General features: G+C 40.4%; 8 protein-coding genes across 8 annotated transcripts; 4 read left to right on the top strand and 4 right to left on the bottom strand.

Moving 5' to 3' along the window:
* Positions 1 to 8,759: 8,759 nt before the first annotated feature.
* N7520_007226 (ubiquitin-specific protease UBP14) lies at positions 8,760 to 11,394 on the bottom strand (the record flags this gene model as incomplete). The annotated part of the gene is made up of 6 exons (XM_057141160.1): positions 8,760 to 8,904; positions 8,969 to 10,643; positions 10,701 to 10,974; positions 11,030 to 11,170; positions 11,246 to 11,313; positions 11,367 to 11,394. The coding sequence occupies 6 exons, from the start codon at positions 11,392 to 11,394 to the stop codon at positions 8,760 to 8,762; spliced, it is 2,331 nt and encodes a 776-aa protein (XP_056995166.1).
* A 364-nt stretch (positions 11,395 to 11,758) lies between these two features.
* On the top strand, positions 11,759 to 13,867 carry N7520_007225 (replication factor A subunit protein RFA1; the record flags this gene model as incomplete). The annotated part of the gene is made up of 5 exons (XM_057141159.1): positions 11,759 to 11,802; positions 11,866 to 12,162; positions 12,223 to 12,766; positions 12,820 to 13,718; positions 13,774 to 13,867. 5 exons carry the CDS (start codon positions 11,759 to 11,761, stop codon positions 13,865 to 13,867), a joined length of 1,878 nt encoding a protein of 625 aa, XP_056995165.1.
* Positions 13,868 to 14,356: 489 nt separating this feature from the next.
* dbp3 (RNA-dependent ATPase DBP3) lies at positions 14,357 to 15,909 on the top strand (the record flags this gene model as incomplete). Its single annotated transcript, XM_057141158.1, has 2 exons — positions 14,357 to 15,693; positions 15,753 to 15,909. 2 exons carry the CDS (start codon positions 14,357 to 14,359, stop codon positions 15,907 to 15,909), a joined length of 1,494 nt encoding a protein of 497 aa, XP_056995164.1.
* A 179-nt stretch (positions 15,910 to 16,088) lies between these two features.
* Positions 16,089 to 17,672, bottom strand: N7520_007223 (uncharacterized protein; the record flags this gene model as incomplete). The annotated part of the gene is made up of 1 exon (XM_057141157.1): positions 16,089 to 17,672. The coding sequence occupies one exon, from the start codon at positions 17,670 to 17,672 to the stop codon at positions 16,089 to 16,091; it is 1,584 nt and encodes a 527-aa protein (XP_056995163.1).
* A 652-nt stretch (positions 17,673 to 18,324) lies between these two features.
* On the bottom strand, positions 18,325 to 19,511 carry N7520_007222 (OST3/OST6 family protein; the record flags this gene model as incomplete). Its single annotated transcript, XM_057141156.1, has 4 exons — positions 18,325 to 18,506; positions 18,574 to 18,929; positions 19,005 to 19,102; positions 19,167 to 19,511. 4 exons carry the CDS (start codon positions 19,509 to 19,511, stop codon positions 18,325 to 18,327), a joined length of 981 nt encoding a protein of 326 aa, XP_056995162.1.
* A 209-nt stretch (positions 19,512 to 19,720) lies between these two features.
* On the top strand, positions 19,721 to 21,380 carry N7520_007221 (uncharacterized protein; the record flags this gene model as incomplete). Its single annotated transcript, XM_057141155.1, has 3 exons — positions 19,721 to 19,753; positions 19,817 to 20,107; positions 20,172 to 21,380. 3 exons carry the CDS (start codon positions 19,721 to 19,723, stop codon positions 21,378 to 21,380), a joined length of 1,533 nt encoding a protein of 510 aa, XP_056995161.1.
* Positions 21,381 to 21,531: 151 nt separating this feature from the next.
* Positions 21,532 to 22,816, top strand: N7520_007220 (RlmE family RNA methyltransferase; the record flags this gene model as incomplete). The annotated part of the gene is made up of 6 exons (XM_057141154.1): positions 21,532 to 21,828; positions 21,903 to 21,953; positions 22,014 to 22,040; positions 22,092 to 22,496; positions 22,560 to 22,725; positions 22,779 to 22,816. 6 exons carry the CDS (start codon positions 21,532 to 21,534, stop codon positions 22,814 to 22,816), a joined length of 984 nt encoding a protein of 327 aa, XP_056995160.1.
* A 24-nt stretch (positions 22,817 to 22,840) lies between these two features.
* On the bottom strand, positions 22,841 to 25,278 carry N7520_007219 (putative autophagy ubiquitin-activating enzyme ApgG; the record flags this gene model as incomplete). Its single annotated transcript, XM_057141153.1, has 7 exons — positions 22,841 to 22,921; positions 22,982 to 23,344; positions 23,392 to 23,859; positions 23,924 to 24,068; positions 24,132 to 24,856; positions 24,927 to 25,035; positions 25,088 to 25,278. The coding sequence occupies 7 exons, from the start codon at positions 25,276 to 25,278 to the stop codon at positions 22,841 to 22,843; spliced, it is 2,082 nt and encodes a 693-aa protein (XP_056995159.1).
* Positions 25,279 to 25,324: the final 46 nt, after the last annotated feature.

Genomic DNA, 25,324 nt, shown 5'->3' with positions numbered 1-25,324 from the left:
GGCCGGCCTATGCCGAAGTCTATTTAGAGTACTTCTTTAAGAAGCCTTCTAAATAGTATTATATTTCTAGACTACTTAAAGCTTTAATAAAACCTTAAAGATATAATTATTATTATCTAGGTAAGCTAGTTATCTAAGACTCTTAAAGATATAGTTATAGAAGTAAATTACTACTAGACTACTATCTAAAATAAGATAAAACCCTAAGAGTATATACTAAAAAAAAACCTTAAAAGGGTATAGAATAGTAATTCTACTATAAATATAGAAGTATCTATCTTTATAAAGAGAGACTAAGATAACTTCTAAGGAAGACCCTATTAAGCTCTAGAAGGGATTCTTAGAGGAAACGCTACTAAATTATCTAAGCACTGTATAAATATATACTCTATTTACTAGATTTAGAAGCTAAATCCTAAAATCTAATAGAAGGAGTATATTAACTATTTAAGTCCTAATTACTATAGTAATAGCCTAAAATATAAGAAAAATCCTATAAATACTATAAAAGCGTAATTAGCTAAGATAAGAAAAATATAAGAATTGAATAGGATAGCTAGCTATCTTTAATCTAATCCTTACCCTAATTTAGTATAGTAACTTAATTATTTATCCTAATTCGGCTATAAAACAGTACTAAGATCTATATAAATCTTAATACTAGAGCTAAAGTTAATCTAGTTAGCTATAAATTTATAAAATATCTATAGTAAGCTAAGATAATAGAACCCTTAATCTATACTATTAGGGATATTCTTATATCTATATATAAAATATAGAGGGTTCCTCTTAGTATTATAAATTTAAGAGATACTACTGAAATCTTTAAGAGAGTATATATCGCTATTAATAGGGATATAAGATCTTAAGAAAGCCCTATTTTATTATCTATAATTACTCTCTATAATCTAAAGATATACTTATTATCTATAAATTATATGTAGTAGTTCGAAATCTTAGTATTATCTATTATTATCGAAATATCTTAGAGATTCGCTAAAAAGTATAAAAATAAAGTATATATCTTTACTATAGTTAAGTTACTTCAAGAGATATATAAACCTGAAAATAAGGATAATTTAGGGGTAGATCTATAAGGGTTACTACCTAAATTAGAGGAGTTTTAGGATATTTTTAAGAATATAAAATCGAAGACTACCCTCTTTTAAGAACTCTAACTATTTAATTAAATTAATACCTATAATATCATCTCTATTTAGACTAATTTACCTATTTTTATAAATAGAATTAGCGGAATTATATTAATATCTAGATCAAAATCTCTAAAATAGTGAAATCTAACCCTTAAAGAGCCCTACTAGCGCTCTAATCCTCTTTATATCTAAAAAGGATAAAGAATTAAGATTATATATTAATTACTAAGAACTTAATTAAGTTTTAGTTAAGAATTATTACTCTTTACCCTTGATTTTAGAGATTCCTAAACTAATTATCTAGCGAACTAATTATCTAGCGCTACTTACTTTTTAAAAGTTAATATATAAGATATATACTATTAGATCCGAATCAAGAAAGATAATAAATAGAAGATAGCTTTTTATATATATTATAGCAATTGTAAGTATATAGTTATATCTTTTAGGCTAACTAATACTCTTACTATCTTTTAGTTATATATCTATACTACTTTATATAGATTTCTTAATATTATCTATATCGCCTATTTAGATAATATTCTTATCTTCTTAAAATTAAAGATAAATATATAGAGTATATAAAATAAGTACTTATATATCTCTAAGATATATAATTATATATAAAAGTATTAAAATATATCTTTTACTAATCAAAAGTTGATTTTTTTAGATTTATTATTAGATAAGAGAGTATATCTATAGATTCTTAATAGTATCTACTATTAAATTATAGGAGATCCCTAAGACCTATTATGATATCTAAGTATTTCTTAGATTTTAAAACTTTTACTAATACTTTATCAAGAACTACTCTTTAATAGTATTACTATTTACTAATCTTCTTAAGAGGAGTAAAAATAGGACAAAACCTAGATCTATATAGCTAAGTAAGCCTAAATTATACATATTTATATACTAATTAGATCTTTTAGGGAAGTATCTCTTTTTTAATATTTTAATTATTTAAGAAGGATTCGATTAGAGATAGATATCTTAAATCTTAGTATATCTAGAATTCTTTCCTAGCTAGATAATTATAATATCTAGTATCTAGTAATCTTTTAGTTATAGAAGTTTATTAGAGTAGATTTAAATTATTTAACTCTAGATTAAGAGCTTTTTACTATTATTTAGTCTTTCAAAAGCTAGTATACTATTAAGATACTTATAGATTACTATAATCTATAAACTTTTATAAAGTAATCTAGATTAAATAGTAAATAGGCGCGATAATATATAGTATTTACTCTCTTTAATATTAAGATTCGATATTATTTAGATAAATCTAATCTAGTAGATAGTCTATCTTAGTAGCTAAATTTAGAAAAGCCTAATTTAGTTAGCCTTCTTTTTGTAATCTAAAGTAAATTCGCTAAGATTTAGTTTCTTTAATAGATCGCTCCTAAAACCTAATTAAGTATAGATACAGAGAGCCTATTTAGTAGATAAGATACTACTAAAATAGTAGATTAGTCTATTTAGGAATTATTGAATTCTACTTATTCTATTTCCTAAATATATATATTTATACTATTTAGAACGAAAATATTCTACTATTAAGTCTAAATTCGGATTTAAAGGCTCTTATTATAAAGGCCTAGAGTAATAATCCTAAGACTAAGATATAAAAGAATATTATTTTAGGAGAGATTCCTAACTAGACTAGATAGAAGATTAATACTAAAGGCCTTTTAAGATATTATAAGTAGCTCTTTATCCCTAGTAGGGTTTTCTATTAGAAGATTCTTAAACTCTATTATAATAACCCCTACTCTAGATACTTTAGTCGAAATTATACGAAAGAGCTTTTAAAGCGGAAATTCTATTAGTTAAAGATGAATCGAGATGTTATCGATTATATCTTATTATATCCTATATATTAAGATATAAAGACCTTAAGATATAAGCCTTTTAGAGTACTTTAACCCTTACTATAGCTAAAAAGACTATAGGCTAAGATCTCTATAGATTTTATTATAGCTTTTCTTCTTATTCTTTATAAATATAAGTATATTAATATTAGTTTAGTTATTATTAATAGATTTATAAAATACTATATTTTCTTATCTATTATAACTATAATTACTACTAGAGAACTTACTAAACTTATCTATAAATATATTAATTTAAAGTATAGATCCCTAGAGAGTATTATCTCTAATTAAGAAAGCTTCTTTACTAATAAATTTTAGTTAAGATTATACTATTATTCTCTTATTAAGCTTTAGTTCTTAACTACTTATTACTCTTAAACTAATAGTTAAACTAAGTATATAAATTAAATACTTGAATACTATCTTTACTATTTTATAGACTACTTATAGCTTATATAGCTAAATCTACTTTAAATTATCTAGTTTATATATAACAATATAATTAATATAACTACTAGAGTATTACTATTTATAGCGCTTATAGGGTATAACCCTAAAATATATCTTTACCCTAATCTTAATATTAAAGATAAAGATATACTCTTAGCTTAAGACTAAATCTAAAAGCTTATAGATCTCTATAAATTAATAGAGAAAAGCTAGCGAAAAGTAAATAAATTAATAATAAAATACTATAAGTAGAAGTATAAATCTATAGAGTTTAAGATTAATAATATAGTTGAATTAGCCGCTAAAAACCTTAAGTTAAATCTTCTCTTTAAAAAGCTTAGCCTAAAATTCGTTAGGCTCTTTAAGATCCTTACTAAGATTAGTAAATAAATATATTATCTTAGATTATCTATTAAATATAAATATTTATATAATATCTTCCTAGTTATACTACTTAAATCTTAGTATATCTAAGATAGTACTAAATTATCTTTATTATCTAATCTATATAATAGTGATAAATAGGAAATTAAGGAGCTTTAAGATAGAAAGATTATTAAAAATAAGATATACTTTCTAGTAAAGTAGAAAGGCTAGCCCTTAGAATATAACTAATAGATTACTAAAGATAATATAAATATAAAATAGCTTATTACTAAATTTAAAAAGCTATCTAAGAAGAAGAAGTAAAACTTTATTTCTTTCTTTATTTACTTCTTTATCTATCCTTTACTATCTAATCTGAACTATATAACTAATTAGGGCGATTTCTAACGTGAAGTCCGGTTACGCGGGCGACCCAGTTAAGCGAGCGACCCCACCAAAAATCCACTTCAATATTACTTTATCTTCTTTAACCATAATAATAATGCCCCCTAAGCGCTCTGATAAGAAAAAAAAGCTAATAGAGCAGGAGGGTCGCCTTTTATTAGCTATAAAAGCTATAAAAGATAGTAAATATCCCTCTACTACGGCTACTATACGATCCTTTGATATCCCTATCTCAACTTTAAAGGCACAGATTAATAGGCGTGAATCTGCTACTAAAAAGCGATATAATCGCTTTATTTTCACCGAAATTAAGGAAGGATCGATTAAAAAATAGCTACTAGATATAGATTCTAAAAGGGCAGCTCTTACTTTGCCTATATTACGAGATATGGCTAATCTACTACTTTATACCCGAAAAACTACGCCCTCTACTATAGGTAATTATTAGCCTGCTAAATTTATCAAATAATACCTAAATCTCTCTACTTGATTCTCTCGTAAATACGACTATTAGAGAGCCCTTTTAGAAGACCCTAGAATCATTAAACCATAGTTTAATTTAGTATAAAAAACAATTAAAAAGTAGGGTATTATCTCAGACGATATCTTTAACTTTAATAAGAGTGATTTTACTATAGATATCGGCGTAATATAAAAAAGATTATTACTTCTATAGAGTACTATAGGAAAAGAGCTCTTTTATAAGCCGGAAATCGTGAGTAGGTAACTATAATTAAGTATATTCGAGCTTCTAGAAGTATTATACCTCTACTCTTCATTTTTAAGGGAAAAAAGTTTCTAGAGTATCTACGCCCTTATCTTCTTTTAAATTAAGAAGGAGCACGTCTTACTATAAGTAAAAATAGCTAGACTACTAATATAATTAGTTTATAGTAGTTAAAATATCTTTTTATCCTAAATATTAGGCTAAGAGTAGGAAAATATTACCTACTAGTCCTTAATAGTTATAGGAGTCATTTAACCCCTAAATTTAACTAACTTTATAAAGAAAACTAAATTATTGTAATCTATATACCTCGTTATACTTCCTACCTTTTATAATCTTTAGATATAGGCTGTTTTTCAGTTTTAAAGAGGCTTTATAGAGAAGCGGTTTCAACCTTAATATAGAATAGAGTGAACTCTATTAATAAGGAAGATTTTCTTAAACTTATTACTAATATGAGAATTAGTACTTTTAAGACTTCTACTATATAAAATAGCTTTTTAGCTACTGGATTAGTACTATTTAATACTAATAAAGTCTTAGAAAAGCTAAATATATACCTAGATTCCCTTCCTCCTCTTAATATTATCTTATAGCGACTACTCTCTTCTAGTAGTAATAGTGATCTAAATACTCTCTGGACTCTCTTGAAATTTATAAAATCTTAATCTTAGATTAAAAAAGGTCTAGAATCTTCTTCTTTAATCCTCTCTTCACTAATAAAAAGAGAGCTTCAGAAGACCTATGATATGACTATCAAAGTGGTCTACTACTATATTTTTCTCTAGAATTACTATACCTAATTAGAGGCTACTGATAAGAAATAGATAAAAAAATAAGAGACCATATATAAGTTTACTATCTAAAAAGGTATCTTTAGGGGTCTAGAGAGTAGTAAAGATCATATAGTTTATAAGGATAAAGATAATAGTAAAGATATATATTTACTAGAGATATCTATAAGAGTGGTTATTAAGCCTACTTTATCTTCTATACCTTCGGTTTAGTGGTATATAATATATTCTAGCTATAGGATAAAAGGTTATATATATCCTAGATACCCTTTACGTATTTAGTAGCAAGATTTTAAGTTACTTAAAAGTTTTAGTAGTAGTTCAATATTAATGATTTTTCGAAGTTTAGTAGGGTCGCTCACTTAACCAGGTCGCCCGCGTAACCGGACTTCACGTTAATTAAGAGAGGATATATTAGATAATAAAGAATATTAATAAAAATTTTTTAAAAAAACTAAATCCTACTCTTATTAAACCTATTATAGCTATAAAAAGATATATTTTTATAGTTTATACTAGATCTAGGTCCCCTAGCTAATAATATTTTAAATAAAAAAATTAAAGTAGAAATATAAAGGATATTTAGGCTAAATCCTAGGGCCTTAATATAAATCTAAAAGTACTTAGGCTCTAGACTTTAAAGAAATAACTAAGATAAAGAAGATTTTATAATCTTCTCTAAGGAAAGTAAGATATAGAATCTATTTTTACTATACTATCTTAAAATTTAGTTAAATCCCTTCTCAATTAATATCTATAATAGTTATCTTACTAATTATAAGATCTATATTTATAATATCCTAGAAGTAACTCTTTATAGTAGTATTCTAAATTATATATCTATTCTTATTAGATTTAAGATAATAAAGGGTATTTAAAAATATTATAGGATAAGTAATATAATCCTACTAAATCTAAGCTTAATTATAACTAATCTACTAATATTCCTACTAAGGTTTATCTTTCTACTTCTTTATAGAATTAAGGCTATTTTCTATATAATAGATAGTAATTACTTTCTAAAGAGTAATAAGAAGATTTATTAATACTTTATAGGCTTTATTAGAATATTTAGGTCTTTATATAATCGCTATAGGATTAAAGCTAACTATACTAACTAGAGTAGTAAGACCTATACTTAATACTACGCTATTAGGGATAGAATTATTAATCTACTTAAGAATCTTAAAGAGAATCTATAATTTATATAATATACTAATTAGGACCTAGAAGTAAAGTAACCCTAAATTAGCTCTAAATTAGTACTAAATTAAGAATACTTACTATATAATAAACTATATTCTTACTATTATAACTATTATAATTCTATAAAGTAACTATACTCTAAGTATACTCTATATTTATCTAGGATATATTATCTATAATAAAGGCTATACTAGCCTAGCCTAAGTAGCTAATATTAATAGTATATAATACCTAGATAGGTAATACCTAAGATATCCTTTTATTTAGTAAGAGTATTAGTCTTAAAAATAAAGAAGATAATGATTCTATTAGGAAATAATAGGAGATAATAGGAAAAGAGTAAGATTTATTCCTTATCTTTTCTATCTCTATCCTATTAGATATTCCTAGTAAAATAAAGATAAACTACTCTTACTATTAATAATGGTCAAAACTAAGGCTAATATCTTAATATCAAAAAATTTCTTATTTAAGAATTCTATATAGATTACGTAATCGAAACCTCTTTATTTTATAGATAATAGAAAGTTATATTACCCTACTTTCTTTATAAAAACTAATATATATTCCTTCTCTATAAATACTTTCCTATTAACTCTTAGTCTTATCTTTATTTCTATATTTAGTAATTACTTAAAGGGTCTAGTTAATTAGGGTAGTTACCTCTTAGAGGGGGAATAATTATCACGAAACTAATAAGGAGTATCTAGAAGTTCTCTATATAATCTCAGCTAACCTTACTAAGAGAGTATGGGTTATAAAGCCTATCTCTCTCTTAGTACCTATAATTCCTTTAAGAATCAGTTTTGATATAAATCTGATTACTGCTATTATATAACCTATCTATTCTCCCTTTATCTTATCTATAAACCCTAATAGATACTTAGATATATTAGCTGAATCTATTTAGAGGGGGTACGTAAGAACTTTAGGGAGTATATATAGAATTCCTTATATAGCTAACGTCTAGGTCTATAACATATTACATATAATCCTTATCTAGTATATAGCTAATATCTATTATTTATATCTATCTTATTAACATCCTCTCTCTATTTTATCTATTAACCCTGATATTTCTACTTATTAGTAAATTTAAATAATAGTTTTTGTTTTAGTATTTTAAAATAGACTATAACTATAGATTATTAGGGTTCTTCAATATAATAGTTAGAATAGATGGGTATATAATATTAAAACTGAATATTAAATAAATTAGTAGTAATCAGAGATATTATTATCTAAGGTTAGCTAAGGTTATATAATAGGATATAGGCTTCGGCAGGACCCAATTTTGGACCCAATCTTGGCAATGCCAAGGACCCAAGGACCCAATTAGGACCCAACTTTTTGCATAAATATGTATAAATCATCCAAAATAGGAAATTCTTGGCGTTTTTATGTATTTTTATGTAAAAAGTTGGGTCCTAGATTTAAAATCATTGGGTATTGGGTCCTAACCTTGGACCCAAATTGGGTAATGCCGAAGACTAATAGGATATTAAAAGAATCCTATTAGTTTTATAATATAAACATTATCTCTAGAAGAAATATAGTACTTCACAACTCATGATTTATAGACAATAAGAGGGTACTACTTTAGTATATATAGTCTAGAGGAACCCTATACAGTAGTAGTAAAATATCTTTGTCTAATATTTAAAACCCATCTCTAATTTGATCCCTTACCATAACTTGGTTAGACCCATGATTGATATAGCTGAAACTAATGTTAAGACCCTACTTAAAATAATAAACCATAGATATAAACAGTATAGTTCTAGAGCCGCGTAAAGAAGTACATATAGGCGGTTTTCTTCATCTGATCAATGTCCTCACACCTCACAACCTTTTCATCATTGAACATAACCCAAGAAAGACCAGATTGTCCTGGTAAAACTTTGCGAATGACAGCCACATAGTGACTTTCTTAGTAGTTAGCAGCGTACTATATTTCCCAAAAAACTCAGAGATACTAAGATCACTCACCCTGCATGAACCGATGTGCCTTTGTGACATACAATGGATTGTAGCTGGTACTGAGCGGGCAAGCTATCGTACCCAGCTGAACCTTGTTGAGCTTGCATATCATTATCGTCGTCCTGATCATCATCATCTAAGCCCTCATCAGGGTGGCTAAATACCCAGTCCAGAGCTCGATTGACATCACCATCAGTGGCAGACAAGGCCCGACGAGCTCGGGCAGCCTCGATACCCATATCCCCCAACTGTGCGATCTTTGCCTCATCCTGCTTCGTATCTCTCAACCCACCTGGAGATTTCTTCAAGATGAGGGGTTCATCGATATCCGGGTCTTCCATATGAGAAAACAGCCAGTTCATGGCGGCTTCGGGGTCAGAATTTCCTGTCGCATGAAGAGCCTTTTCACACCTCACAGTCGGGAAACCCATGCCCAGCAGCTGATCCAAGGCAACGGAATTTGGCTCAAAAGCAACAGCTTCCTCAGTCTCTGGTAGGATCTCCTCATTCGCATCATGCTCACCAGCCAAGTAAGACCCAAAATCGATGGGTCCGTCATCAACAATCACTGGAATATCCAATTTTGTAGGGACCCAGTTGACAAGCCCAAAGCGACGAGCATTGATTGCCAATTCCTGCGGTAGAGTCTTGAAGGACGACCGTTTGGAGAAACCGTCACGGCTGTTACAGGAAGGACAGCTCAGCTCAACGACTTCCTCTGCAGTGAACGTGTCTAAGCACTCTGATAGGGTCACAGCCTCGAATCCATCTGTTTCATCCGAGATGCGACGCCCAGGCACAGCAATAGATATGTTGTCTTGCTCATCCACCTTGTAACGGACTTTCTTACAACCCAAGCACTGAAGGCGTTGTTCCACCTCGAATCGGAAGTTCTTGACCGGATTGGGTTGCAAATTAGAATGATTTGAAAGACTCACACATTTGAACACGTGTAAAAGAAATTCAAATGCATCCTGCTGTCTCATGGTTGCAAATTCTTCATGACCTTGGCCAATCAGATATTTGAACATGGCCGGAGCCAATCCCTTTTGATGAGCAACCTCTTGTGTATTCCGAGTCGGAGAAAGACGTGAACCTGATTGAGAGTAACGACCCGAGAGTAGTCCATCTGCCAGCTTCCTCAATTGAGTCTCAAGGTCCTGCGCGGGGGCCTGGGACAATGGTGGCTCCTCAGCTGGGCAATAATAACGAGATTGGAAACCAGCTGTAGAGAAGATGCATTGCATGATGCTGGAGAGGTAACAGCTGTTTCCCAGGTTAGCAAGGCCAGTGAAGCCAGGACCGAAGATTGGGGTCAGTTCACGGCCATCCTCGGTGGTCATAGAAAACTCCCATTGGAGGTTCTGCTCAACTTGCATCTCCATCAGGCTTTTCTCCGTTTTTTCACGTCCGGCTAAAAAGATTCCCCAATGCGCGAGGTGATTTGCAAGTTCTGGGTCTGTCCGTTCTTCGTTACATGCATAACAGTAGACATCTGCGGAGCCCTCCGCAGTGATGGAACCGAGTTTGACTGCCACTGCATGAGTCGAAGCGTCCGCGTGGACGAGGGCGTGGGAATTCCCTTGTGTACCCCCAAACTGACTTCGTCCACATCCTATGTTTCCACATTCTAAACAAATCCATAGATTCTCCTTCAAGTCGCATGTAGAACATTTGCTAGAATCTACAAGGTAATCAGCATACTATCCGGGGAGTTATGTGTCACGAGGCATATAAATACCTTTAGATGCCGCATTCTCTGTCTCTTGCTGAGTAAGACATAGTGTGTGTTCACAAGGGACAAACTCCTGCTCCCATGCTTTTACCTCCTCTCGTTTTGAAAAAGTCATCGCGGTCATGATTCCGTTGATCACAGCAGGCAGATTCCCAATTGTTTTATCGACATCGTGCCTCCCACATGAATAGCATACCACCGATGTGACAATGTCATATCGGTCATCGTCTGTTTCGGCGGTGATCGCAAGCTTTGAAATCTTCGGCGGGGGCTCATCTCTCTGTAGCTTGTGAGAAGGAATGTTGACGTCATTAGAGATAATCTTCAAGCCTTACCTGAACTCGTTTTGGGGTTCTGCGAATGTTCAAGGCCAATGAATGTCCAAAACGTTGATGGTGCAGCAGTGCATGATCCCTGTCACCGGTACATCCACCATTAAAACAGTGGAGGCATACATTCAGTCCCGAGTCGTTGTCCTTTAAGGTGGGGTAAATTAGAACTTATCATTATAGGGAGAGGATCAAAGTGAAGGGAATAAAGAAGAGACATACAATGGAATCAAAACATTGCGTGCAATCCTCCCTGTACACAGCCTGAGAGGTTCCGGGTGGTTGGAGGTCTATTATGATCAGCCTATCAATTCTCTTCAAAGTAAACAATTGTCTCACCAACCTGAAGCACCTGAGTGAACACAGGCCATTTCTTTCTGATATTAGAGGAAATAGCGTCGATAGCAGAGAAGACTAAGGTGTATGTAGCAAATAATTAAGGCTGGGAGAAGATGGAGGAACAGAAGGGAAAGGGAAAGAGTTAACACAGTGAAGCACAGACAGGCGGGACAAGGCAGGAGCTTCGCCGATAGTGGGGCAGTTGCTTATCTAAGAGCTACAGGAGATTATCAAATCAAGGCCTGAGGCACGAGAGGTCACCTGAGCGGCCACTTTACGCGTTATTCCCAACGCGTCGCGGGTGCCACACTCTCCATCCCACCTGCTTCTCTCCATCCTGCCACCCCTCCTCTATTGTATCTTACTGTTCAGCAGCAATATCAAAAGATAGCTGCTATGGCTTCAGATGCAGCTTCCCACATCAGTGTTGGTGCTCTTGGGTAAGTTGTCTACTGAGGAAATGTGTGTTGTGAATGCTGCCAGATTCTAATATTTCGCTAAAGTGCCATTTTCGATGACACCAAGGATCAAGTTCGGGAGCCGATTGTTCAGTGCGTTCAGGTGAAGCCTCTACCACCTCAGCCAAATAACCAAGAGCGTTACCGAGCTGTGTTCAGCGATGTTGCAAACTACGTTCAGACCATGCTTGCCACCCGTATGTATATCTCAACCTTCCAAGTTCAGGCTGCCGTGTTGACCAAAGCAGCAGAAGCCAATCATCTTGTGACGAATGGAACACTGCGGAAAGGCTGCTTTGTCCGGCTTAAGTCATTCCAGGCCAATTCAGTGAAGGGTAAAAAGTGAGTGGCCCTACAAAGGTGGCTAGGGAGTTTGATCCTCGTGTATTGACTGCTTCAAAGGATCTTGATCGTCTTGGATCTCGAAGTCCTGCAAGAGTTAGGTGAGGCGGAGAAAATCGGCGAGCCCAAGCCCTTAGAAGCCAAAGGCGAAGAGGAGGAGGAAAAGACCCAACCGACTACAATTTCCAGCAATGGTTTCTATGGCTCCAAGATTCAAGGAGGCCCACCAAAACAGCCTCCCCAGGCACCATCCATGCGAGGGCCCTCCGCGTCTGCCCACGCCACTATTTACCCCATCGAGGCCATTTCGCCATACTCGAACAAATGGACCATCAAAGCTCGCTGCACAAGCAAGTCAAGTATCAAAACATGGCACAACAAGAATGGCGAGGGTAAACTATTCAGTGTGAACCTCCTGGATGATAGCGGTGAAATTCGCGCAACAGGCTTCCAAGAGCAATGTGAAATGCTTTATGATCTCTTCCAGGAAGGCAGTGTCTATTACATCTCAAGCCCATGCCGTGTCCAGATTGCCAAGAAGCAATTTTCCAACCTCAACAATGATTATGAGCTCACCTTCGAGCGTGACACCTTGGTGGAGAAGGTATGGAAGTTTTGGCTCTCTCCCCAATATTGATGACTCACGAAGGATTATAGGCCGAGGAGCAAAATGACGTCCCCCAAATTCGCTTCAACTTTACCTCCATTGGAGATCTCCAGTCTGTGGAAAAGGACACCACTACAGATGTGATTGGTATTCTCAAGGAAGTTGCCGAGACATCTCAGATTGTTTCCAAGGGAACAGGCAAGCCCTACGACAAAAGGGAACTCAGCCTGGTCGACAATACTGGCTTCTCAGTTCGCCTGACTATCTGGGGTGCCACTGCTGTCAATTTCAATGTGCCCCCGGAGTCTGTTGTGGCCTTCAAAGGGGTAAAAGTCTCTGACTTTGGAGGACGGAGCCTGAGTTTGCTGAGTTCTGGCTCGATGGCTGTCGACCCTGACATTGGAGAAGCTCATCGGCTTAAGGGCTGGTATGATGCACAGGGCCGAACCGAGGTCTTCACCTCTCATGCATCCGTCTCCAATGCGACCAACTCTAGCATGAAGCCTGATCAATTCAAGACCGTTGCACAGGTTCGAGAGGAACAACTGGGAATGTCGGATCAGGTGGATTACTTCTCGTTGAAGGCCACTGTGGTCTATATCAGGCAAGACTCGACCTGGTGCTACCCAGCCTGCCTTTCTGAAGGGTGCAACAAAAAAGTGATCGAGTCTGATCCTGGTCAATGGCGCTGTGAAATGTGCGATAAGACCCACCCCAAGGCGGAGTATCGCTACATCATGCCCGTCAGCGTGAGCGACCACACGGGTCAGCTTTGGCTCAGCTGCTTTGACGATACCGGCCGTCTGCTCATGGGAACGTCGGCTGATAACTTGATGCAACTTCATGAAGATGACCCCACGGCGTGTAGTGAAGTGTTTCAAGCAGCCAATTGCCAGACCTGGAATTTCCGATGCCGGGCAAAGATAGACACATTTGGTGATCAGCAACGGTCAGTATTTCCTATCATGTATATCCAGATCACCTCAACTGATGATATGTTACAGAGTACGATACCAGGTCTCATCCGCCAAGGCCATCAACTACTCGGAAGAAGCTTCTCGTCTGGCCGAGATAATCAGCTCTTACAATATCAATTAGATGATCAAGCAAGATACCGTCCGGAAAGGGTAGGCTTTTTTACCCAACTTGTGTACTTCAGATTTCGATACCAAACCTTCCTACACCATGTTTCATTTCATCTTAGGCTCTATGATTATGAATGACTATTAAAATCTGCGCATTTATTTGGAGTCTTCTGTACTACCAAAATACCATGAAATTTTGTACTATCATGGCATTTTTTTCCTTTGACAACTCTGGAAATGTCGGAGTATGTACGATACATAGAATGGACGCCTCTTTCTGGGGGCGGTGAATCTTGGGAAGAGATTATAGTTAAGCGGTGTGGACTTTTTTCCCCTGGGCTGGCAGAAATCTTGTCCGCCTATCCATTTTTTTCTCTACCACTGATTTCTTGGGGGTAAAAAAAGAATTCTTTTCTATTCAAAGCCAATTTCATCCATCTGGACTCTCTTTTGAAAGACATTTGTGTTTTCCAGTTACTGATCCCAACCAACGTCAGGCGCAATGGGGAAACGCAGTGCCGAGCAAACGGAGCTGCAGCCGAAGAAGAAATCCAAGGCTGATAGGCAATCCAAAGACAAGAAGCCTGTTGAGGAGACCGGGACCTCAGATTCTGAGAAGACTACCTACATCCAGGCTTCCGCTCTTAGTGACCTTCCGCAGTCCCAGATTGATCAGTACCTCCAAGACAAGACCATTAAAGTCACTGATGCTTCTACCGACGGTCCCAATCTCCGTCCCATCATGCAATTCGACTACCTACCCCCGTGTGATGACAAGCTGTACGACGCATTGAAGTCATTCCCTGCTCCCACCCCCATTCAAGCCGCTACCTGGCCACTGCTGTTCGCGGGCCGGGATGTGATTGGTATCGCCGAAACTGGTAGTGGCAAAACCCTGGCATTTGGCTTGCCCTGCCTCAAAAAAATGATTGATTCTAGACGCAGCAAGAAGGTGTCTCATCCTACTGCAGTGATCATTTCCCCCACGCGCGAGCTTGCGATGCAAATTCATGACCAGCTCATTAAATTTGCCGATGTGGTGAAGGCCGGGGTAACGTGTATCTATGGAGGTGTGAGAAAGGACGAGCAACGTGAAGCCCTCAAGACGTGTGCGATCGTGGTCGCTACGCCCGGTCGGTTGAAGGATCTCCAGAACGAAGGTTCCGTCAATCTCGGGAAAGTGAAGTATCTTGTTTTGGATGAGGCTGATCGCATGCTGGATAAGGGATTCGAGCAAGACATCAAGGAAATCATCCAACCCATGCCAGTTTCCAAAAGGCAAACAGTCATGTTCACGGCAACCTGGCCTCGGTCGGTCCGGGATCTGGCTGCGAGCTTCATGAGTTCTCCCGTGACGGTGACTATCGGAGGGGATCCTTCTGCGGACCCTCGGGCGAACACGAGGATCAAGCAGGTGGTCGAGGTGGTGGACGGGCGGGATAAAGAAAACCGACTGATTCAGCTCCTCAATCGTTCCCAGAGAGGATCGCCGAATCCCGAGAAGGTCCTTGTGTTTTGCCTATACAAAAAGGAAGCTATGCGGGTGGAAAGACTCATCAACTCTAAGGGATTCAGGGTTGCCGGCATCCATGGTGATTTGAACCAGTCGGACCGGTTCCGAAATCTTGAAGCTTTCAAAACTGGCGCTGCTACTGTTTTGGTCGCAACCGATGTCGCAGCACGAGGCCTGGACATTCCTGCCGTGAAATTGGTGATCAATGTCACTTTCCCTCTCACTGTAGAAGACTACGTGCACCGCATCGGGCGAACTGGGCGAGCTGGAGCGGAGGGCCACGCCATTACCTTGTTTACTGAGCAGGATAAGGCTCTTTCGGGCGGGTGAGTAATGCTCTTAATCTTCCAAGTCAATTGCAGGCCATACTAACCATTTGGGCCAGATTGATCAATGTGCTTAAAGCCGCCAAGCAAGAGGTCCCAGAGTCCTTGTTGAAGTTTGGCACCACTGTTAAGAAGAAGCAGCACGGCGCTTACGGCGCATTCTTCAAGGATGTTGACACGGATAAGAAGGCGACTAAGATTACGTTTGATGATTGATTTGTGGTTCTGTTTGTGGTTTTGCTTTGGCATAGACCGTTATTCAACTTTAGATCCCTTTTTGCTAGAGGATCCAATCCGGCGCAGCCTCATCACTTGTTCTATCAAGTATTGTCTCTCCACGAAGATACTTGGTTCCTATCAGATATTGTCCCTAATGAAAATTGAATCAGGGTGACTTACATTGATAATGCATAGAAGAAACTAAATGCAACGGCTGGAATCATATCCTGATCCGGGCCCGATAGTCTCTGTGTGACCATGGCCACTGTGGCAAGTATCCCCAAAATATAACTGGCGGGCTGGATGCTCATTTGCATTATGCTCAGATCATCTCCATGTAGGCGAAGATAAGATTGAATGAACGTGTAGCTCCACAGAGTGCGAACCAGCATATTCACGATGTTGGCAAGTACTAGCCCATAGCCTCCCAGGGACCAGACTTCCAGGAGTAGATAAGAAACGAGAGCATAGCATGCAGAAAAGACACCCATCCAAGCCGTTTGCCTTTGAATCTCTCTTGGGTTGGCTGCAGATGATACAAACGCTTCTGTGATCCCATTGAAGGCCAAGAATGGGATATAGTAGCAATACAGTGACAGCAGGTCACCAACCAAGGGCGATGTCCATTGACTACCTCCTATGATACGAAGCACTTGCGGCACCATGATTGGACCTAGTGGGAAAATGAGTATCGACAACAGTTGGTAAGCTCGAAGAAGATCTATCAGATGGCCTTTCGCGACGCGAATCTGGGCCGGATTTCTCTTCCCACTGTTATCTGGGCTTAGAAGTGTCGAGAATAGGTTTCGACTACTTTCTTCAAGCGGCTGGAATATAACTCGTGCAATCAAGCCACCATAATTTGATGCCAGGGAATAAATACCTTGGTCTTCCAAGCTCGACAGGGCGGCGAGTATCATGGAATCTCCTTGGGTCAGAAGATGTTTGACAATGGACTGGATAAAGACACTCGCAGCAAGAATTGTCAATCGTCGAGAGAAACAACCCAATAGATACTGACGATCGTCGCTTTGTTGTTTAATGACGGCAGGGAGATATGAGAATCTTCGCTCACTTGCACGAGGGAGCAAGGATAGGCAGTATCCGCCGATGAGGGTTAGAGAGTAGCTCAAGTGACCAAGTGCAAAGGGTAAGATGCCAACCTGCCGACCCGTTTGTGAGGCATATAGAAAGGCTGAACAGGTCACAAGGCTCTTGATGAATGCTGCTGGCATTTCCACTGCGGCTCGTTTCTCGTACCACATACGTTGCTGAACTATCGCAAAAAATGGTTCAATGCTCAATTCGAGGAGCGCTGCTACTCCTGTAATGATCACACCGGCCTCGAAAAAAGGCAGTATCAGTGCCTGCATTGGAGCAAAATGTCGATAGAGTATGGTAAGCATTATTGTGGAGGGAACGCCAAGGAAGAGGCTCAAATAAGACACATTCACAACCGACTGGGATGCGGTCGATTGCATGTACGGAAGGGATCTCCCTGTTTCAGAGAGCTCTGCAGTCATTGGTTGTCTTTGAATGGCCATTCGTATACTTTCTCTGGAAAAATATAGAATTGTGACTTGGTAAAGCTCAAGTTGGGCGGCGACCCCGAGTACCAGAGGGGATAGTGTGCGTAGTATGAGCTGATTGGAGCCAAATGTGACAATCCGAGATGTCAATTGGATGAGGATCAAAAATGTTGTCCCTGTTGCAGAAGATGCCAACATGTTGCCTGCGTGGGCTTCGCTGGGTTCCTGCATTTCGCATCGACGGCGTGAACTTGAACTGACCGACGTGTCTTGCCTCCGAGGATACTATCCAGCTTCGGAAAGTGGAGTGTAAACACCTGGATATGGAAAATTACGGGAAGGAGTAAGCCAACCTGGGAACTGTGACCGATATCCAAAGAGAGCTTATTGGAGAGCGAGACCGTGGGACACATATGTATATTTGTATATTGAAGCTCTGGGTCATGTGGTATCACCGATTACGTAAACACTCTGAACCTCTTTGAAAGCTTTGAATATTTGGTTTACTAAGAAAACAGAGTTGTTCATGTTGTATTATATGGCTGATAAGAGAACGGATGCATAGTCCGCATAGATTGAGGATTGATCTCTTCAGAGTGGTATATCCAAAAACAATCCTCGATTTGCGAGTCAGGCGAATGGGAAAAGAAAGAAGAAAATAAATCAACAATAATGCGCTGCTCATTGATCTACAAGTGCACAATGAAATACAATGTGTCGCCGGCGACAATTGCGCTCGCTTGGGAACCAAGAATGGGCAAGTCGTTCTATACGGCCGAACGCCACATGCGCTAAGTTTTTGTCGATGTGGAAATCCACGGGGTCACTCGAAGGAAGCCAAAAAGGCGAGGGCGGGAAAGTCCAACACGAGAAGATAGTGAACCTAGAATGGAGGAAGATAGAAGGGATAGCCTCCGTTCTTGATCTTGAACACACTGAGGAGCACACTGTATGTCCCAAAGAGAACACCTCCCCAGATCAACACTGCCAATTGCTGTCCCTTGACATCTTCCATTCGGGGCACCTTCAATGCAAGTGCAATAGTGGCAAACGACAAAATCGCATCTGCATAGGGATCGTAGGTGTTAAAATCAAGAACACAAATGTAGGGAACATCCACGGGATCACTTACAGATAGCAGCCACAATCTGGGTCTCCATGCCAAATTGATTTTGGAAACCCCCAGCAAAGTAACTGATCCCCCCGCGACCGTCCCCAGCAACATAGGGAACTTTCCGAATGTGATTGAACATCTGACCGCTGGTGAACAGAAGAATGGCAATCAGACTAACAGCAGCCCAGAGATTCCGGTTTTGGATGACTGGCAGCACATAGGGATAGAGCACCGTCAACAAGGTGACAGCGCCCATGAGAATGGTAATGCCGGAGACGATGCGCATATAGTTGACAGGTCGAACCAAGGCGGGCTTCGGTCCCTCGGGTAGGTGACGACCGATCCATGAATAAAGTTGATCGGCGGAGATTGGACTGATATTTAACACTCATGTCAGAGAACAATGCCACGCAAACGAAGAAAGATGCTTTAAGTAGCTTCTAACTTACCCTGTGAAATCAAATCTCACCGGTTCCGTCTCCACTTTAGCAAAAGGTCCTACCGTGGGGGGAAACAGGAGTAAGACGGGTGCCGTTTGGAGCATATACTGTTTCCCTAGTTGTCAGCACTTGGGCTATTGGAGCATTTGAGTATTTGGAGTCAAGCCAAACCTTCTGGAAAACTGCTTTTCCCTGGTCGAAATCCAGAGTACCGAAAACCACCTTCAAGCCATCAAGCTTGGAGCCTTTGTTCCAGCTCCGAGAGATCAAGTCCCATTCCGAATCAAATTCCCTGCACATCAGGCAGCCATAGCGAGCATCCATAGCAGTCAGAATGACTGCAGCATAGTAATCACGAGGAGCTGTTGTCAGATCCTCGAACGAGGCACTATCCAATTCAACGGGCCCGGAACGAGAGGTCGAAGAGTATTTTTGAAACTTATCCGGGGAGGACTTCGCGGCAAAAACTCCGGATAGGACCGAGAAGAATAAAAAGAGGGTGCTCCAAAGCTTCATTTTGTCATTGATGCTGGGTTGCAAATGAGCTCTGCAAGCATTGGAAAGTAAGTATGATGATCGTTCGGGAGGTGAAAGGTGGCCCTATTACGTAAACAGGCACCGCCCAAAATAACTAGTTAACTACGCGTTTGGTGCCATTGATCGCGCCTAATATTGCCCTTCCAACATTGATCCTTATATTTTCCCGCTTGAAGACTTCACCCAACATGGCGGTAGCCCTAGAAGCCTCACTTCTAGATGTATGTATTAATCTATTGTCATTGGACTCCTAAATTCCCCATTTCATTGGCTTACTGTTCTAGTGTGAGATGTCCATGAAAACCGTCCGCCTCGAGAAAGAATATGAAAGGACTCTTGCAGACTCGGCGCACCTTCTCGACGTGGAGAAAGATCGCGTGAGGCGCATGGAGCAACTACTGCTTCAATTCGAGAGCGAAAACCTTAGGTCGCAGCTGGATCAGGCCAACATGCAGTTACGTGAATTTACACGCACCGAGTCGGACACCCTCCTCCAATTAGCTGAAGCTTGTCGAGAAATTGATCGCCTGGATCACCATGCTCAGGCCTCCTCAAGCGAGATCGAGAAGTTGAAGGTATGTACAAATATTTCCCACAAATTGTATATGGATTGAAGGGATTTGATCTAAACGAAACCAGGATGAACTTTCAACTATGGCAAATAAATCGACAAGCCATGATACTCTCCTCTCCGAAAAATTACACCTCGCCCGAGAACTGTCAAACCTGAAATCAGAGCTAGACAGATTAAAAACCCAAAACTCTTCTTACCAGGCATCTGTAGCAGAGAAACAGGAAATGGAGCGACAGCTGAATTCCTTGGAGGTCCAGCTCGAGAGTGAAAAAAATTCCCATGAGCGCACACGAGCAAAGAACTTACAACAGGCAACGGAAATAAGCACACTGGTAGTGAGGGTTGAGGAACTACAAGGGGAACTCGCGAGGGAGTTGCGAGCGAGACAACAATATGAAAGAGAAAGCCGCCAGCAAAGCACAGATTGGGACAACCAGCGCGTTGTACTTGAGGGCAAGATAGAGACACTCAGAAAGCAGTTACGATCGACCAAGGACAAGCTACAGGAGACCCAGCACAATTTAGAGCAGAAACTCACCCATGTCCGGAATCACGACAGCGAGGGCTCCGAGTCGCGTTCTCGAATGGTCCCTCTACAGCGTCCTGGTCCCAGTGCAGATTACCATAACGGTGTTACAATCGCAACCCCCGGGGCTGTTCGTGTGCAAGAGAAAGTCAAACGACAGTCTGCATTGCCTGGCGACAAATCGGCATTCTCCATTACTCCGTTCTTGAACCGAACGGGCCCTCATCAAGCTTCTCCAGCCAGCTCAGATCTGAACGACGAAGAAGTGAACCGGGCAATGACAGACAGTCATTCACCACTCAGAGCCCGCATCGCCCATGACCCAAGTGGGCTTGATTTATCCTCCATGGACCAGCCGAATTCAACACAACGACCTGACGATGGAGAAAAAGCAAAACCCGAGCCACGACGGGGAAAGGCTACAAATGAGCCAAAGAAAAACACTAATCGACCCGATGAACAAGTGCCTCTCAAGGATGTGGAGGAATACCAGTATCTCTCAACGGACCAAGTACAGACAAAGCCTAAAAAAAGAAAGCTTGGGGCTCAGCGGGACCGAACCCTCTTTGAGGATGATGAAGAGGAGGTTCTTGAACGCAGAAAGCCAGGGCGAAAGCTTGGACTGGGAGCTGCACGAACCTCGGTGCTTGCAACTGCACAGATTTCCAGTGCATCAGTCGGTGATAAACCACCGAGAGCGTTGGGATTCGGAGGATTTTCACCTCTTAAGCGAGACCGTAAGCGATGAGATAGACCCAAGGCACATGAATGAATTTGGTTTACTCTTCGAATCTTGTGCAATTCTAACAGTCCCATGCTATTTACGAATCAGATCTTGGAGATATGTCAACATCCCTAATTCCACAATTTCTAGGTGACAAAGTACTAGTAATTAGCAAATGTTATTCGAGGCGGGTAACAGCTTCTTGGACCATTTTCTGCCGGCAGAAACTCTCATCGCTCGTGACAGATCGAGCATCGACACTCGTACACCTTATTTCTACCCTCCAATACATACCAGTATGATTGTGCTTTCTTTGATCCGACCCTCGCGGGGGATCTGCAGCTTTGGAGTGCTTGGTCAAATCCGGCTATCATCGTCGAAGCGCTGGCAAGCTCGGCAGCACAAGGATCAATTCACTCGAGAGGCAGCTGTACAAGGCTTGAAAAGCCGAGCTGCCTTTAAGCTCTTACAGGTATGATAAGGTCCACTCGCGGCATGACTACACCCTGCTGGCGAACCTGACACCTCTTAATATTCCAAAAATAGATTGATGAGAAATATCACATCTTTAAACGCGGTCAAACGGTCGTGGACTTGGTATGGCCACTATTATCCGGAGAGTAACCGATAGAGATCTAACCCTCGATTTCCCCCTAGGGCTATGCACCCGGGTCCTGGTCACAGGTTGGTTCAAAATAGTCTATCCCACCGAGAGCCTCGCTGACGATGCTGCAGGTGGCTGTCAGCAAGATTCAGCCGAACGGACGAGTTCTGGGGGTCGATATTATCCCGGCACAGCCCCCTAAAGGGGTTTCCACTATCCAAGGCAATTTTCTTGCTCCCGAGATTCAAGCGTATATACAGGACTTTCTACGCAGTCCTGATAGAGGCAGGCCGCGTCAACCAGGTGATGCAGGTTTGAGCTTGTTAGAGCCTGGGGCGCCCATGCGATCCAGCGATCCAGATATCTCTGCAGTTGAAAATGATAAGATCCTTCAAAGAACGGTGGATGTGGTTCTCAGCGATATGTGCGAACCCTGGCTCCAGACATCCGGTTTCTGGAAACGAAGTCTAAGTAATCCTTATAACAGGATGATGAACACCAGCGGAAATAACTTTAGAGACCATGCTGGCAGTATGGTATGTCTGCCTATCATCATGCCAATCCACACGTGCCAAGGATTTCATCGCTGACCCCTCAAGGACCTATGTCATGCTGCCTTGAAATTCAGCTCAGATGTCCTCAAGACGGGAGGACATTTCGTTTGCAAATTCTACCCAGGCGCAGAGGATAAAGAGCTGGAGCAAAAGCTTAAAGACTTATTCCAGAAGGTCCACCGGCTGAAGCCTGAATCATCTCGCAGTGTAGGTTTTTTTGTTTGGTGCTTGCCCTTCAGTTGCATTAGCTAAACCCACTGGCAGGAATCCAAAGAAACATTCTTCGTTGGCCTGGATCGTAGAGCATGATGAGATGGTCTCCTGATCTACAAAATTTCATTTTCTTCATTCTCTTCTGCCTCGTCCCAGTCAATGCCGGCCAGTGCTGCTTCAGCCTTTTCATGAACCTGATTATATTTTAGAGCAAGGACAACGTGGTGACAAGATCGCTTTTCGGGCTCTCTTACCTCTTTCAGGCCGCTTAGTTCCTCCACATACCCTGGCTGATCCAAAGCTCTTCTCACAAAATCCCAACCTTGTTCTCTGTACGCCCTTATCACGTTATCTGAGCAGGCACTGCAACTGGGGTAGCTCTTGCCAGTGACCGTGATGTTTTCAAATGTTGCAAGGAACCCACGTATTTGATGGGGTACAAGTCCCAGGGGATGATCACCGCGTTCGTCAGTTCGGGTTAATGGGGCCGGTGCAGAGACGCCGTCTGAGTGCTGCAGGACTGACACCAGAAGTTCAACTAGGATTGCCGAGGCGATAGCGGCAACACCGGGCCTCGTGACGGTACATTGTTGGTCCAGGGTCTGATCCTTGATGGACTGTTGAGCGGTCAGCTATGCATCTAATAAACTATTGTTGATCTCACGTTTGCTGGTGCCACGACATCATTGCAGAAATAGCACCCAAGGTCCGCCGTTGTATCTCCCACCCCGGAAACGCCATGACGCATTGCTACAAATGAATCAAACCCAAGGGCTGCATTCATCACAATCTTTCCTGCTGCCTTACCCATGACGGTGGGCAACCAACGTGATTCTCGAGTATCCATGAGGAGAAAAATGGCATCATGCTCATCAATGAGAGCCTTTAGGGTCTCAAAGTCCCCTCGTGTCTTGTTTTCGTCAACGATTGGATGACCTGCCATGGGTACGGTAATCTCATGGCCGATGGTTTCCACTCCTGGGTAGATGTCAGTCAGAGCCTGGGATGCCCGAATGGCTTTGGGTGCCCCGCCATCCAGGCAATCCGTGAAAACAAACAACGGCTGTCGAACGGGATTAGAGAATGAAACAGTGCCCTGGTCAACAAATGTGATCTTTTTGACCCCCCACCCCTGCTAAGGTGTTAGCGCCTCTCTGGGCCTATCCCCGTCGCATTCATCTGTTCGTATGACTTACCAATAAATTTCGAGCAACATAGCTCCCTAGAGTACCCGCTCCAAGTAACAGACATTTGGTCTGTTTGATCTTCTCTAGATTCAATGTTGGGCTAATTCGCCACTTCATAAGTTTGAGGTTGAGGTCGACTGATTGGTCTGCCAGTCTGAAGAAAAGGGGGTGTTAGTTTCCAGTCTTGCAGGGGCTTTTCGTAGTAGTTCACATGTACCTTACAGGATCCATGTAATCTGTGAGATTAACAATCCTCCCGGCCAGTTTCCCTGCTGGATTGCGCTCCCAGCCAGTGATTTTGGGCAGCTGGCCCTGAGTTTCCGGCAGCTTCACTGCATCTTTGACCAATCCTTGTTTCAATTCCAGTCGGAGCACTGCACTTCTACCTTGATCACGTTTTGAGTGCACGTCGCGATATCGTAGAATTTGCACCTGATCAAGGCCCCACCGTTGTTTTACCAAAATCAGCAGGTTCCGCAACATCCAACCCGGAGCATTTTCATAATTAGATGGATCTGCAAAGCATACGTAGCGATCTTTGAGAGCCGCTCCAGTGAAGAACCCATTCTCATATTCAGACAGGGAAGCAACCTGCCAGGTGCTTTGTGTCGAGGAACCAGAGGTCGTTCGTTGCTTTCGGGCCAAGAAGAATCCCCGCTGGCGGTCATCCGTAGCATAGCTCCAGGTCTGGACCGCCTCAACCAAGGCCAAGTTTTCATCAGACGGTAACCTTTCTCCCTGTGATGCTGTGGTCGGTTCACTTGGGTAGGTCTGTGGCTGTGATCCTGTGGATTCCACCCACGACGGATCGGAGTGGAGGGCGGGAAACGCAAACCAATAGTAGAATTTGTATTTTTTCAAGTCTGCAAATGATAAAATGGTGAAAGATGAGAGTAAGGAAGGGCAAGAGTATATGGTCCCGTCATTAATGGCGTCCCAAATCTGAAGATCGGTTAATACGAAGCATATCCAACATGTCTCACGGGAAAGTATGTGACAAGTGAGCTCATACCGTTTTCCCTGTTTGGAGTATAATTTGAGACTTGTCCACGTTGCGGTATTCCTCGATCGTATTGACATTCCTAATCATTCCCTCTGCGCGGTAAAAACCCGCGGGTGCTCTGTTCGTCAAATCAGCCAACCATCACTTACAACTAGAGCGGGGGCTATTACTCTGCACTTGTGAGCGCATTCCCATGGATTTGCATTCGACATGAAGCATTTTCAGGGTCTGTGGAGCGAATCTCATAGAGCCCTAGTACCGGGCGCGCAGAGTCGTCCAGCTTATCATGGTTGATCTTGTGTGAGGCCAAAGCCGTGTAGAAGGGCAGTTCAATATCAGAGACAAACGGAGTATACTGCATTTTGATCGCAGAGTACGTCTTAGTTTCGATGTAATCAGTCTTTTCT

This window comes from Penicillium odoratum (assembly GCF_028828045.1).
Source record: "Penicillium odoratum strain IBT 22623 chromosome Unknown utg000005l_segment0_segment0, whole genome shotgun sequence".
NCBI lineage: Eukaryota > Fungi > Ascomycota > Eurotiomycetes > Eurotiales > Aspergillaceae > Penicillium > Penicillium odoratum.
Note: the sequence above shows the minus strand (reverse complement) of the source record. Positions and strands in the feature narration are given on the sequence as shown.